Raw genomic sequence first — 16,681 nt, forward strand, 5'->3', positions numbered from 1 at the left:
TCAGTGGGGGTGCTTTTCTCTTCTAATAACCATTTGTGAATGTATGTTAAGTGTGATTTGCATGTATTTTCTCCTTCAATTGTCCTAATCTCCTTTTTAAGATTTTGATGGTTTCTCTCGTTTTTACAGAGAAGCAAACCAAAGCACTGAGAAACTACGTGACGTGCCCAAGGTAAATGAGACTGTGAATTGCAGATCTGGAACTGGACCAGACATTCACCTATCCACAAAACCCCTGGTGACTTCTTTTAAATCAGACTTTTTAAAGTATTGTGGTATAAATTCTACCCTTTATGAAAGATTTGTTAAAACACTATGCTAAGGGCAATGCCAACCATGGACTCAGTCTTAGCAGAAAAAAGAAAGAGTTCCTATTTATAATCTATGTGACAAACACTGTGTAACAGGGTTTATGGAACAATCTGGAGCCAAATGATCTGGGTCTAATGTCTGCCCTGCCTTCATCTGGGACCACAGACAAGAGAAAATCAGATAGTCCCTGAGTCCTGGCTGTGTCTTCTGTAAAGCAGTAATGATACAGTATGTATGAGAGCATTAACAATGGTTAATTACCATCATTCTAAGATTTTACAGCCTCCATTTCCTAAATACTTGGGGCCAGATAGATTGGTCTTGGAATGTTTCAAGTTTTATTTTTAATTTTTTTAATGATTTTTATTTATTTCCGAGAGAGAGAGAGAGAGAGAGAGAGAGAGAGAGAGAGAGACAGCGTGAACAGGGGAGGGTCAGAGACAGGGAGACACAGAATCTGAAGCAGGCTCCAGGCTCAGAGCTAGCTGTCAGCACAGAGCCCGACGCAGGGCTTGAACCCACGACCTGTGAGATCATGACCTGAGCCGAAGTTGGACGCCCAACCAACTGAGCCACCCAGGCACCCCCGTTTCAAGTTTTAGAAAGGCCATATGGTACATATATACCGAGTCAGGTCTGGGGTGGCACTGCATAACCAAATTCTTAATATTCTGCAGCAAAATGTAAGGAAAGACACATTTAGCAGGATTTAAATGTGAATTTAAACATGAATGGCCTCATGTCAGTTCAAGTCAGGTTCCTCACTAAACGAGATCTTAAAATTTTCTATTTTGAAAGGATGTTGAATTAGGTCAATTCCAATGCTCATTTGGGGCTTCTGTTTTAATAAACTATGATAGTACTGTGTTTCCTCTCTGATTATTTCTCTTACATTTGGAATCTTATAAAACCACATTATATAATTCTCTCTTCATTGAAAATCATCTATCATTAATCTCTCCATTATCTTTAGTTTATACCAAAACATGTTAAGTCATTACTTTTGATTGCTAATATGATATTGGTACAGATATTGCTAATATAATATTGGTATAAAATAAGAAGGGCAATAAAACAAAACAAAATATACTTTCTATCTGAGAGCTTTGGGGCTTCAGAACTACAGATAAAGGATCATGGATCTTCAGGATTCAGAGGTAGCCATATGCTATGCACACTAAACGGAGAGAAAGCTCAGTGCTGAAGGGATCCTGGGGATGGGTCCTCATAAACAAACATGATTTTAGGTCTCCAGCTGGTATGTAGCTCCCACAGTCTGGAGGAGCTTTGAAAGCAGATTAGATTTCTCCACACATTTTCCTTCACTTTTGCCTAGTGTTTAGGTCCCCATTCTCCATAGCGAAACTTCAGTCCCTTAGACTATCCTGATAATGCAGCCTCTGAGATATGCTGAGTCACAACCACCCAGCTAAGCTGCTTCCAGATTCCCAGCCCTCAAAAATTGGGTGAGATAGTAAATTTTTGTTATCTGCAGCTGCTAGGTTTGGGAATAGGTAATACACCCCATAAATTCCATCCATGATTATTTTTTTAATTTTTAAAAAAATATTTATTTATTTTCGAGAGACAAGATGAGACAGAGACTGAGTCGGGGAGGGATAGAGAGAAAATGGGGACACGGAATCGGAAGCAGGCTCCAGGCTCTGAGCTGTCTGTACAGAGCCTCATGCGGGGCTCGAACCCACGGACCACGAGATCATGACCTGAGCTGAAGTAGGATGCCTAACTGATTGAGCCACCCATGTGCCCTCCCATCCATAAATATTTCTTAACTTTGTCTTATTCTTTCTCTATCAACAAGTCATAGGTTGGTTTTTTTTACATAATTTTAGTCACCTAATTTTTTAAATTACAATTAAGAGAAAAGAGTATGTTACCTATAATTTTAAAAGTGATCAAAATTAGAAAATAAGCATGGGGATCACCTCAGAATGGAGGGGGATGGGTTAAGCAGGTGATGGGGGTTGAGGAGTACACCTGTTGTGATGAGCACTGGGTGATGTACGAAAATGTTGAATCACTATCCTGTACACCTGAAACTATATTACACTGTGTGTTAGCTAACTGGAATTTAAAGAAATTTTTTTTTAAATTGTAGTAAGAGACTCTTAACCAATCTACCTGAGTTCCAATCCCCTCAAGGCATATTGTGAAAGCTAGAAGTAGTTTGGGAAAGTGCTAAGCTTGAAAGCATAGGATATTGAGGCTAGAGGGTTGCCCATGGCAATCAGCAGATAGGAAAAAGTTTCTGCCGTTATTCTACTTTGCCCACTGTCTACTTTCCATTCTCTCTGTTCTTGCCTTCTAGGGCTCTAGAACAGTAGAATATCAATATTTGCTCTTCATATCTTTTAGCTCAAGTGGGCTGTGGTTTTCCTTGTCAATGTGTTTTAGTCTAAAGTTCATAATTCCATGAGCAAATGTGAAAGGAAGGGAAAGTCCAATTTCTTAAGGAAAACAAAACAGAACAAAATATTAAGCTGTGATGTCACTGAAGTCAAGAGAAGCAGCATTCAAAGAATAATTTCAAGTTCATTGAGAAGTTGAATAAAGTGAAAATAAAGGCATAATGCCAGGATGTGGCACAACAGAAATCATGTTCATAAAAGCAGTTTTACTAGAGAGGCTGGATGGGAAGAATGGGTCAAAGAAAGCAAGAAAAGGGGAGAGAACAATTTTAAGCATGTTTACTGTCAAAGAAGAGGAATAAAATGGTTTTCTAAAAAGGTACATGCAATTTAAAATGAGGGTTTTTTAAAAAAATAAAACACTGTTATTATACTTTGTATGTTTATGGGAGACATTCAATAGAATTTGAGATATTAGTGATTCAGGAAAAAGAAAATATTTAGAGACGTGATGTCCTTAGAAAGGCTGGAATGGATGAGACACCAAACATTAAAGATATTTCCTTTTAAAAAATTTTTTAAATGTTTATTATTTATTTTTGAGAGGGAGAAACACACAACATGAGCAGGGGAGGGGCAGAGAGAGAGGGAAACAGAATCTGAAGCAGTTTCCAGGCTCTGAGCTGTCAGCACAGAGCCTGATGTGGGACTTGAACTCAAACCATGAGATCATGACCTGAGCTGAAGTCAGACACTTAACTATTTCAGCCACCTAAGTGCCCCAAAGATATTTGCTTTTGATGCAAACAGATATCTCTAACAAGATAATAGGAAAGAAAGCAAAGAATGTGAACTGCAGTAGTCAGGAAGGTAAAAACTTCTCCCTCAAGCAGTTACTTGAAGAAAAGGCAGAGTCCAGTGCAGACAGTGCTGGGTTTTTACCTGGACAGTATTATGGAGAACTAAAGGGATTTTGCAACTGAATGACTTAATAGTGGGTCAATAAACTAAAAATCCTAACCTGGGAGAATCGTAGGCTAGAAGGAAGAGGCTACAGTAAGGAAGACAGAAAGATGAGAATGCTTATCAGAATACAGCATGCTTGAGATCAAGACTTCAGAGGCTGTGCAATTACAGGGGATGATCCTTGGAAGTGAGAAAGTCAAGGAAGTGAGATGCTCAGGGTGTTGGATGGTTCAAAAGATGCAGTGGTAGAAAGAAAAACTTGAAGGTGTAATGGTCCTAAATGACGCAGAGGCTTAAAACATGATAGCAACAACAAAGCATGTCCAAGGAATAGTCTAGCAAGATACACTTCAAAAGCGAATTAGTTTTTGATACAGAAAGTAGTAGAAATGATTCAGACGTTGCCATGGGCAATCAATTAGGCTGGCACCCACCCCAACACCTCCCTCTTCGTTCATGATTAGCAGAAAATGGGCTTCTCTGTGAAAAGCTACAGAGGAATCGGTAACCTCAGGGGCAGGCCGTTTTAACCAAGGTGAGAACGTATTGGAGCAGTCAGAGACCAGGCCAAGTTTCTAAGGGAGTCTGCTAAATGGTGTGCCATGAGTTCCAGAGGGTATGGTAGAAGAGTTTGGGAGGACAGAGCAGGTGAGGAGGAGATCGATTCAATTTAAAGTATGGGCACATCTGGGCGGCTCAGTTGGTTACGCATACAACTCTTGATCTCAGCTCAGGTCGTGATCTCATGGTTTGAAAGTTCAAGCCAGCCCCAGATCAGGCTCTGTGCTGACAGTGCAGACCCTGCTTGGGATTCTGTCTCTCCTTCTCTCAGTCTCTTTCCTGCTTGCTCTTCATCTGTCTGTCTCTCTCTCAAAATAAAGAAATAAACTTTAAAAAAATCAAATTAAAAGATGAACAGAGCAGGATGAGGATGAGAATACGGATAACAGTAGATAGCTAGGAGGTTTAAACCTCTAGAGATAAGAATGAGGTAGAGTGGTATCTAAGACATTTAGGGATTAATCCTGGTAGTGTATTTAAAAAAATGGTAGGCAATCCATCTGAGATATAATTCAGACAATCTAGCTTGAAAACATGAGCAACTGGGTAGCAGCTTATTCTTGAAACTGGAGTGAGGGGGGTGGTAACCAATGAAATATAAGATAGGAAAAAAGCAACTGAATATTGGAAGGTGTGAATACTATCATCTATTAAAATTAAAATGAGTGCACCCTACGTTTCAGTTATGCAAGATGAGTGAGCTCTGGAGGTCTAATGTACAGCATGTTGATTGTAGCTAATATTACTGTACTGTGAAATTTGCCGAGAGTAGATCTTGAATGTTCTTATTACTCACTATTGGAGCTGATGGATATGTTAACTAGCCTGATTGTGGTCATCACTTCATACTGTATATGTATATCAAAACATGATAGAGGTGCCTGGGTAGCTCAGTTGATTAAGCAGTGACTGACTCTTAGTTTCACCTCAGATCATGATCTCACAGTTCCTAAGATCCAGCTCCAAGCTGGGCTTTACACTGACAGTGCAGAGCCTGCTTGGGATTCTCTCTCTCCCTCTCTCTGCCCCTCTCCTGCACATACACACACACATACATACACACACACACACACGCACATGCACACACACTCACGCACACTTTCTCTCTCTCAAAATAAATAAATATTTAAAAATAAAACCAAAACACATGACATTGTACACCCTGATGTACATAATTTTTATTTATCAACTACACTTCAATAAAGCTGGGGGAAAGAGGAGTGTGTGCTTTTACTCAGCAAAGTTTCTTCTAGAGAGCTACTGGCTATACACACAACTGTGCAGCATTTCAATAGCCAAGTTTTCTCATGAATATATACATATTCTCATGAATATATATATATATATAACGCTGAAGGGCTAACTCAATTTATTTTCTATATTGCTAATCTGACACAGCCCTCCCCTAGGCCTGGAGTGGTGAGGTAGAGTTGAAATAGCTTTATCTCAGACAAATATTTCAGCTACCGAATTCAGACGTCACAAAAAATAGAGATAGAATGTTAATACATACATACCAAAAAGAGAGATTTGTTTGGAGAAAATGAATGGGAATAGGAAACAAGGAATTGGAGATAAGCATGGAATAATTAAAGTAGAGCACTTTATTGAGAAAAACCACTTGTTTTCCAATGTAATCCAATTATTTGTTTTCATTATACAATTTTATAGTATTCTCATGGCTTCTATCTATGGGATAAATAGCAACAGCAATAGCAGTAAAAATGGATTGTTTCAGATGTAATACCAGTAGAATAGGGGAAGTGATTGACTTAAAAAAAATACTGACAGTTATCAAAGGCTGAATAGAACAGCAGCAAAGAAACCCAGAACATCTAGGTATTTTATAAGAAAAAAATTTTCTATTGACAGATAGCAATCTTTTAGTGACCACCAGCAAATGAGTTCCTAGCGATTTCCTTCCAAAGAGCTTTCAGGATATATGTTAGAAAGAGAAGGTATCAGAGGAAAACCCAGAGGTTATCGGGGTAATTATGTAAAGTTAAAGGTCTTCTGTCAAGGTGCAATACTTTTTTTTTTTTTTTTGCAGTACATTGTTTTTTTTTTTTTTTATTTATTTCTAGGAGAGAGAGAGAGACAGCATGAACAGGGGAGGGTCAGAGAGAGAGGGAGTCACAGACTGAAACAGGCTCCAGGCTCTGAGCTGGCAGTCAGCACAGAGCCCGACGCGGGGCTCGAACCCACGAACCGCGAGATCATGACCTGAGCGAAAGTCGGACGCTTAACCGACTAAGCCACCCGGGCGCCCCATGCAGTACATTGTTTTAAGTAAATTCATTCTGGCCTAAAAATCCAACATCTTGAACCTAAAATATTTTGTATGAGTTCATTTATTCTTCAAATCCAAGCTAGATTGCTATCTGCATTGTTACCAGCTTTTTTGATCAGGGACATAGGCTGCTCATAGATAGTGTACAGAATCATTATGACAAAAGCAGGCCTCACCCTACAGAAATGCATGGTTCATCACAGAGGAAATTTCTAAAGATTATGCAGACAACAGAATAAAGACTGCACATTGGATAATACATATATACACACATGTATACACACACCCACAGAAGCACTTATGCTGCTTGCTCTTATATATTCTGAGGCAAACAGAGGAGCATTGGAGGCAATTTTAAGTCCAAACAAAGTGGAAAAAATAGGAAACTGTTAAATGCCTATGGTTGGGACAGGCGGCATGGGGACAGATTTTCTAGTTTATCTTTAAAAATGTATCACTAGGGACGCCTGGGTGGCTCAGTTAAGCATCTGACTTTAGCTCAGGTCATAATCTTGTGGTTCATGAGTTGGAGTACTGTCTCAGACTCTCTGCAGGCAGCTCAGAACCTGGATCCTGGTTCAGATTCTGTGTCTCCCTCTCTCTCTGCCCCTCCCCCACTTGCACTCTGTCTCTCTCTCTCATAAATAAATATTAAAAATTTTAAAAAATTTTTAATGTTTTATTTATTTCTGAGAGAGAGAGAGATAGCGTGAGCAGGGGAGGGTCAGAGACAGAGGGGGATACAGAATCCGACACAGCTCTGAGCTAGCTGTCAGCACAGAGCCCAACATGGGGCTCGAACCCATGAACCGTGAGATCATGACCTGAGCCAAAGTCAGATGCTTAACCGACTGAGCCACCCAGGTGCCCCTAAAAAATTTTTTTTTCAAAGATGTTCATTAAAAAATGTATCACTAGGACTGTGCCATGAAGATTCACTTCCAGGAGAGCGGCACACGGAGCTCCTTCCTTACATCTCCCTGTGTGGTTTCGGACCCACATGATGGATAAGAAGGAGGCAAGGCCACTCAGATGGAAAAGAAAATATCCAAGAGCTGGGTAAAGAGGAGACTTTGAAGCTCCGATATTCCACTTCCAGACACAAGATGTTAAAAAGACTCAGATTGTAGAAATACACGTTTCCCACCTTCACCAACATTGAATATGTTGTTGTCTGATCGTCCCAAGAAAGGTGAATTGACCCTATCCACTACACAGATCGTTGGGTTCTTCATTTGGTAACCAAGGCCTGAGAGCAAGTCAAACCAATAAGGGGTTCCTTAAGTCACAGTGGGTATTAGATGGTAGCCCGGAAGACACAGTTAACTTTTTTTGGTATTTTCCATAAGGTTGCAAGGGATTATATGTATCACTATGATATGCATGCTTTTAATCTGGGCACATTCATATGGAGCAAGCTGTCCCCATGAGGAACAGGGCCCACACCCAAATTGGGCTGCCAAATGTCTGTCGCTCCACTCCACAGGTGAGCACAATCATCTTTGGAGGCCACTGGAAACAGTTTATAAAGGTGGACAAACCCATTGTGCATTCAAATATGCTCCACTAAATTCTAAGGAAGGGGAAAAAAGACAAATAGGTGTGGACTCAGATTATGCTTTGGGGAATTAGCTCACTGCTAGATCAAGCATTTTGGTGGCTATGAATCATCAGACACTGCTTTTGGGGGGGTGTCTGTAGTAAGGAAGAGGAAGAAACCCTGAAGGCCTATACTTCTATGACACCACAAAGAGCCTCTGGTTTGCAGGACACCTGAAGGCACTTCGGTCAGAGAAGAAAAACATAGGCAAGTCAAAATGAACAAACAAAAAAAGGCAGAGCCTAAAAGTGGTAACAAGCAGGAATGTGTGGAAGCCAGCACCGAGGTATCCATGGATGTGGTTAAAAAGGTCATCACAGAGGATGGGGTATGATTAGCATTGAACAACTGATCTGCCACAAGCAGCAGGAAGGAGGAAGATGGATCTGATGAAGCCAGTAGCCCTCTGACAGAGCCAAGTCCTCACACCACTGCCATGCTGGCCAAGAAGCATGAGCTGCTCTATTGTTTAGTGGGGGCACAATCGAAACAAATGCCTGTCAGTTTCTCCTGAAGGATTTATAGTAGTTTGATCCCCACAGGATGGAGAAATGGAAGACTTTAGAACATATGGGGTTACAAAGTCAGGAGCATCTAAAGGAGATAAACTTGGAAGGAGACAGAGATAAGGTAGAAGACACAGAAGGAAGAGATGAAGATGAGGAGAAGGATGGCACCAGAGAAAAGTGGGGAGGGGAGGAAGATGAAAAGGAGGAGCATTTGCCAATGACACCTGACAAAAAGTGTGTGGACTCTCTGCCTAGGACCTAGCAGTATTGAGTGAAGCTTGCCTGGGAACACATAGGGTCTGACACAAAAGACAAAAAAAAGTGCTGAAAGTAGCCCAGGCCAAGGCAAAAACACTGTCTTTGATGAGGTGAGATGCTATGCTGGGACAAAAGTGAAACTGAATAGTGAATTTTCTCATTATCACTGGGTGCTATTTCCAATAAACTAGAGTGAAATGAGGTAGCTGCAAAGATTTTCTTTTCCATAGCCTTAAGGATACTAAGAGTTCAGCTATTTGCCTTCCTATGAGAGGGAACTCCATAACAGGGCAGTGTATTAGCCATGTCTTCTATCTTCTGTGTCTGATGCTCTGACATTGGGCCTTGCTGATCCTGGAGGATTGCCCAGGATCAAGTGAGCATGCTTTTCAAATGCAAACCAACCAGTCTGAAGCCCAAACCCCACAACATCCTTTACTGGTCTTTCATACGTCAAGCCACTACTCATCTGTCCTAATCACCCTAGGGTCAAGTGCCAGACAGCTAGAGACAGACTCTATACACGACAGCTTGTTGAAAGTACTTAAACTAACCAATCCTAAGCCTGCTCATTCTGCCTTTCCTATTCCTTCTCATGGAAACCACAAGAAAGGCACTTGCCCACAGTTTTCTCTCTCTCCCTTGGCCTCCTCACCCACCCCAGGGCTTCCCATTGTGCATATACCACACCCCCATCCCATTGTGGGGCATGCCCCCACTCCTTCTTGGAATGTGGGAGTATAACAAATTATTTTTTTCAATGGCAGACATCCCCTTGCTCATACCTAAAGAATAATGAAACCAATATTAAACCACTCAGAGTTCAGGAGAGCTCGAGTCTGTTCCAGGGCCTGATTTAGGATGAAATCAGCCAAACGGTAGGTAGGGAGGAACTTTGAATATGAAGTACCCACAGGAAAGTTGTTTCTGTTCTAACAAAACTGAAATATGTTGTGTTTTGTCAGAGGGTTTTCCTTCTATAAAATAAGGAGTTTTTAAACGGAAAGATGTTCTGACTCACATACGTCATTGTCTTAGTCCATTCCAGCTCTATAACTAAATACCATAGACTGAGTGGCTTACAAGCAACAGACATTTGTTTTTCACAATTCTGGAGGCTACAAGTCCAAGATCAGGTTCTGGTGAAGACAGGGAGCCTGCCAACTTCTCCTGGGGTCCTTAGGAGGTAGAAGAGGCTAAGGGGCTCCCTGGGGCCTCCTTTATAAGAAAGCTAATTCCATTCATGAGGGCTCCACCCTGATGACCTGACCATCTTCCAAAGTCCCCACCTAATAATATCATCACCCTTGGTATTAGGTTTTCAACATATGAATTGAGGGGAGAGAGCACCAACATTCAGACCATAGCAATCATCAATCTGGAGATCATCTCTTTGATTTCTAAAATGTAGCAAAAAGCTGCTCAGTCTGTTTGTAAACACTTTCTCAGCTATCTTTAAAATAAAATCACTTTTTGGGGCACCTGGGTGGCTTAGTTAGTTAAGCATCTGACTTGATTTCAGCTCAGGTCATGATCTCACAGTTCATGAGTTCAAGCTTGGTATCAGGCTCCAGGCTAACAGCACAGAGCCTGCTTGAGATTCTCTCTTTCCTTCTCTCTCTTTCTGCCCCTCCCCTGCTCATGCTCTCTCCTTTTCTCTCAAAATAAATAAATAAAACTTAAAAAATTAAAATTAAATTCAAAAATACCTTTTGGCTGGGAAATAAAAAATGCATCCCTTTTGTTCGGTCTGGCAAAACTTTATAGAGAGATAGTTAAAGATGCACATGAACACTGCAGTGGAGTCTGGTAAGCTGAGAGGAAAAGGCAGCATTCTTCATAACTTGTGGAGAGTAGGTTCAATATGGAAACAGACAAAAGCAAGGAGGTTTAAATTAAATGTCTGGGTTGATTTGTTTTTTATTCCACTGCCAATAATCCTAATTAATTGCACTGCTTTGGGGAGATAAAAAATTTCCGGCATTAAACGATCTTACTTCTGTTAAGATAACTTCTTTATATACTTTTACAAGATCATCTGAAATCAACTAATTGGAAACAGATGTTTAACTACTACAGAATTGGATTTAAACTGGTTTTTCACTTCTAGGATGGGCTTTTATAATTGTCTCAAACTCTATTAAGAATATATTTCTGAAGTCTTGCATTAATACTTTTGTGTGCATATATTGAGCTTTGAAAAATCATGTAGATTTGAATTAGTCTAAATTCCTCTGTTTACTCTTACCTTTGTTTCCTACATCTTTTCTTACAAAGAAGCAAAAATTCCTGAAACCATACAGTCAGGAGCTGAAAAATCTAATCAAATCATGGTAGTTTCACCAAATATAAATGACTATATTTTCATGGTAGTTTCTCAATGTTTACTTATAATAAATTTATTTAGACTCATTTTTCCCAAAAAAGTCATGTCTTAAGTAGGTAGATCTGCCTACTATGTTCAAAACAGATTACACCAGAGAGGTGTTAGCAGTGCCCAACAAAGGAGTAGTAAACAGACGAAAAAGAAACAAGAAAAGTCGCCAACATAGACTAAGTGAAAAAATCAAAATACAGAACAATGTGTATAAAGTAGGCTATCTTTGCTGTAGTGTAATGAAAATTGAACAAACTGTTTCTAAAATGTACCTGAAAATGTAAATAGAAGAACCAGGAATAGCCAAGGCAATCTTGAAAATGAAAGACAAAGCGAAAAGAATATACAATATCATGACCTATTATAGTAGAGCTTAAACAACTAAGTTTAATTAAGCACAGTATAGACAAATAAGGTCCAATATAGACATACACATACATAACCACGTGCTTTGGTGTTCATGCTGGAAAAAAAATAAATAGCAAGCCTTTCTCTCACTAGGTTGAAAAAAATGAGTTTTTGAAGGAAACGTAAGATAATACCTTCACGTCTCTAAGGTAAAAAATACTTCTAAGAGAACAGAGAAAGCACCAGCTGTAAAGGTAAGCAAATTGATAAACCGAGCTTTATTAGAATTAACAACGTCCGTTCCTCAAAAGTCACCATTCGGGGAACGAAAAGGCAAGCCCACAGAATGCAAGAAGATATACACAGTAAATACATCCAACAAAAGACTTGAATACCAAAAATATAAAGAATTCATTCAAATCAACAAGGAAAAAAACCCAACAATACAACTGAAAACAGGTAAAGAACTGAACAGGTACTTCACAAAACAAGTTAAGCAAACAGCCAATAAACATAGGAAGCACTGCTCATCAGTTCATTTGGTCATCAAGGAAATGCAAAGTAAAATGCTGAAGTGATTCACCACTACAAAGGTACCAGAATTGGTATAATTGAAAAGACATTAAATACCAAATGTCATGAGGATGTTGAGAAAATAAAATTCTCCTACTCTATTGGTAGGAGTATCCATTTGAAAATTTGTTTGGCTTTCCTAAGATTTAGCAAGCCCACTCCTAAATACATACTCAATAGAAATGTTTACATTTGTTCATCAAATTACATGTATAAGAATATTAATAAAAGCACTATTTGTAATAGCCTTAAACCAATGCCATCAATTATTGAATAAATAAAAAATTACCACAAATTCCCATAAAAGTACCATAAACCACTAAAGAATGAAGAAACTATTGCTATACACAACAGCATGTATGACTTTCAGATATAATGTTTGGCAAAAGAAACAATAAAAACATATAGTGTATAAATCTATTAACTGAAAGTTTAAAGTCAACAGTGATTGTTGTTAGAATCAACAGTGATTAACCTTAAATTAAAGGCAGGGGCGAGGGATAAGGAAGAGGCCCTGAGGGGGGCCCTCCAGGGTGCTGGTACTGTGTCTTCATCTGTTTCCATGCATGTGTTTGTTGTGCAAAAATCTACTAAACTGTACTATAATTTGTGCACCTTTATGCATGCATTTTATATGTCAATTTAAAAGTTTATCATAAAGAAAAAAAGACATACGAGTCAAATTGAAGGTGCTTCTATTGACCCAAGATGAGTCAATATGAACGTCAGAAAGAATAATGTCAGCAACATATAAAATGCCTCAAACATAAAAATCCAAGAATTTATAATTAGACTAGTGTCTAACTCAAAAAAATCATCTGTACCCTTTGGGGACAGTAAATGCACCAACTCATTATTCTAAACACTGATAAAGAGAAATAATCAAGCCTTACTTGCCTCTCCTCTACGAATTGTATTTCAAGATAATCAAATAGTTGATGAGAGAACATTCTTAGTTGAAGAATTCCAAATAATAAATGCAAAAGGAATAATAGAATTCAAAAATTACCACATCGTACCTGATATATAATAAGAAGCACACAGCACCACCTAAATGAACCCAAAGCTAATCAGATTTCTGGCTTAAAATGCCACTTCATAGAAAATATAATAAAAGAGCACATTAAATAGATCCTAAGGATGTAATGAGTCATATTCAGAATATGGAAAATGTACAGGAAAATTTCGATTTCTTCCAAAAACAAATACCATCAGAGAAAAGGTAAGCAGGGGTGCTGTTACAGATTGAAACTTAAGGGATATTGTAATCAAATCAATTTCTGAACTCATTTGAATCTTAATTCAAATAAGCTACCTTTTAAAGGATGTTTTTAGATAATACTAAAAATTTTAGGTGCCTGAGCGGCTCAGTGGGTTAAGCGTCTGACTTTGGCTCATGTCATGACCTCACGGTTCGTGGGTTCGGGCCATGGATCGTGCTCTGTGCTTTCAGCTAGCTCAGAGCCTGGAGCCCGTTTTGGATTCTGAGGCTCCCTCTCTCTGACCCTCCCCTGCTCATGCCATCTCTCTCTCTCTCTCTCTCAGAAATAAACAAAAATTTTAAATGGACTAGATATTAGATATTATTTTTAAAGTGAATTTACTTATTTTGATAGATACAGAGAGAACATGAGTAGGAGAGGGGCAGAGAGAGAGGGACATGAGTAGGAGAGGGGCAGAGAGAGAGGGAGAGAGAGAATCGCAAGCAGGTTCTTCACTCTCAGCTCAGGGCCTGACATGGGACTCGAACTCACAAAACTGTAAGATCATGACCTGAGCCAAAATCAAGAGTTGGACACTTAACCAACTGAGCCATCTAGGCACCCCAAGATGTTAGATGTTATTAAAGGATTCTTGTTAATTTACTGTAGTCATGTTTTTACTACTTATGGATGAAATGATATATAATAAGGTCTGATATTCACAAAGGAGCGTGGTAGTGATTTATGAAACAAGATTGGCTAATTGATAATCATTGGTACTCTCTGATATGTACACAGTGGTTCGCTTTTCAGTATGCTTGAAATTTCATACATGAACACTTACCCCATCCTTAGCTTTCACCAAGAGGTCATAGGTGGCTGGATCCCTTTCCCTGTCGATCTCTTGAGAAACACAGATTCGCCCATCTTGTGGGTCGATCTGGAACGCCTGAGATGTGTCATAGCTTTGGAATCCGTCATAAAGAGAATACTGAACAAAGCCATAGAGTCCTGCATCTGCATCAGAAGCTTTAACCTACAAGACAAGAGGTTGATCAGTAAGAAAATGGAAAAGTTAACATTACCTTGCAGTCAGTCATGAATTACTATCATTTGCACAGCCAAGTAACTCCCACAGCCATTAACAAAGTATAGGCTTCAGTTTTAACTCTCTCCTTTTACTTTCTGTGAGAGCTCACCTCACCCTCCTCCTCGTCTGAGTTCTCCTTCTCAGTTTCCTTGGCCAATTCCTATACTTTTATATCATCTCTGAAAGTTTGACTTTCTTGGTCCTTTGTCTTTTTATTCCTCTCCCAATGCCTACATGATCCCATCCAACTTCAAGGGTTTAAAAACATCCACATGCTAACAGTTTGACAACATATCTATGGAGTCCCTTTCATATCAAGCTCTTCAAGTGATGGGCTCAACGCCCCACCCATACCCTTCAGAGCAACAAGGAAGGGCAGAGAAATTAAGGCAGTAAATGGCAGAATTACTAGTAACCCAATCCAGCTAACAGAATTCACCTTGGAGTAGGAGATTTAAGTTTCCAAGCCAGGTTTCCTTCTAGGAACAATGTCCCCATCAAGACCCTGCACACTCATGCACACTGACTCCTACCCAGAGGCACATTGCCCAGTGGGCACATGGAAATGAAATCCAGCCCATGTCCAGCTTGCCAAAACAATGACATGGAGCTGCACCTACCCAGAGATAATACCATAAATACCATTTATATTAGCAGTGCTTTTGTGCCCGTTAGAAAAGATGAAGTAACAAATTATGAAAGCACTTAATTTATTTATATTAACTGTGAGAATACACAGTGATAAATACAACAGGCTATATTTAACTCAAAACATTTTAGGCTCATAGCCTTGGTATAGTTCTTTTGATTTGTTAACTCTACTAACAGTAACAACAAACATCTACGGAACTCTTAAAGAAAGCACTTTAAGGGAAGATTAATCAAAGAAAAATAAAGAAAAAAGGGGAAAAAACTATAATGCTATATATAACAGGTACTATTCTAACTGCTTAACATAGATTTACACTTATAACCTGTAAGTGTAACAACCTATAACAAACTCCATTTTATGGACCAGAAAAATCAGGCTCAGAGAGCATAAGTAACTTGCCAAAGATCACATAGCTAAAAACTGTCAAAACTGGGACTCAAATCCAGGTGGTTGGGCAGCAGTTAATTCTAGGTTGAAAAATAAAGTGATATGCATTTTATCAGTAGAATACACAGGAATTCTACCTTAATTATTATTCTTCCCAAACTAAACCTCATACCAATAACACGTTCAACAACCAATGTTCTCAATAAGCCTTCCTTTTCATTCCTCTCTCTCTCGAGTGTATAACTGGGATGTGACTTTGGGGGTTCTTCAAGTAGTCTAGCACAGTGGTTCTCAATCAGGGTCAAGTCTGGCCCCACGAAGACATTTGGCAATGCCTTCACTGGGGAGAGGGTGCTATGGCATCTAGTGGGTTGAAGCTAGAGTTATTACTAATCATCCTGCAATACACAGGACAAACCCCACAACAAATAATGTTCCAGCCCAAAATGTCAATGTGCCTAGGCTGAGAACCACTGCATCTGATGAAACTCAATAATGGGCAATATTATTCCCCTCTTTAATTGCCTTTGTTTTCAGTTGATGACAGTCTTGTAAATTTCTTTTCACTCTCATCTATTGCACATTCTCTGGCAATATTATTTATTCTGTGCAACCAGCTAACATGTTTGTGAGTTATTCTTCTCATCAGATGGGCTGAACCAGGAAATCCACAAACTTCCCGACTACAAAGAACTAAATTCCAAGTACATTTGGTCTATTCCATTCTGGCAGCTGTTAGTGATTTAGTAGCCTCAAGTTCCCAAAGACACCAAATATATCTTCTAAAAACATATGGTATTCTCAATAATTTTGGCTTGATTAGAAGATAATACAATAAATGTTAAATTCTAAAACTCATTCTCAGTCTTTAATAGCACATATTAACAAGTAATTTGGCTTATATAAAGCAAGCTTCCTTATTTCCACTTTTAGACCTTTCTCTCATCTGGACTTTTGGCAAGGCAAAATAGGAAAGTCAAAAGTGAGATAAGAGTGCTGATCTCAGTTTATGTCAGCAGCTCAGATTCTGAGCTTCAGAATCATAAAAGAAGGATATATTCCTTTCTGGTTTTACTCAACTTCCTAGAAACACTGAATTCTAGCGAATTCTAGAACAACATACACTACCTACTAGTATTTGGCCTTGAATGCCTATAATTAATTAGGCATCTGTATGAGGTCTATAT

General features: G+C 39.1%; 1 protein-coding gene across 1 annotated transcript in view; it reads right to left on the reverse strand.

Annotated features, from left to right (window-relative positions):
- Window positions 1-16,681, reverse strand: part of DCHS2 (dachsous cadherin-related 2) — a 243,455-nt gene that overhangs the window by 105,766 nt on the left and 121,008 nt on the right. Inside the window, 1 exon segment of the mRNA XM_039223888.1 lies at window positions 14,210-14,401. Coding sequence (XP_039079819.1) covers window positions 14,210-14,401 — 192 coding nt within the window.

Source organism: Hyaena hyaena, unplaced genomic scaffold, assembly GCF_003009895.1.
Source record: "Hyaena hyaena isolate Hyena2069 unplaced genomic scaffold, ASM300989v1 scaffold_1491, whole genome shotgun sequence".
In the NCBI taxonomy this organism is placed as follows: domain Eukaryota; kingdom Metazoa; phylum Chordata; class Mammalia; order Carnivora; family Hyaenidae; genus Hyaena; species Hyaena hyaena.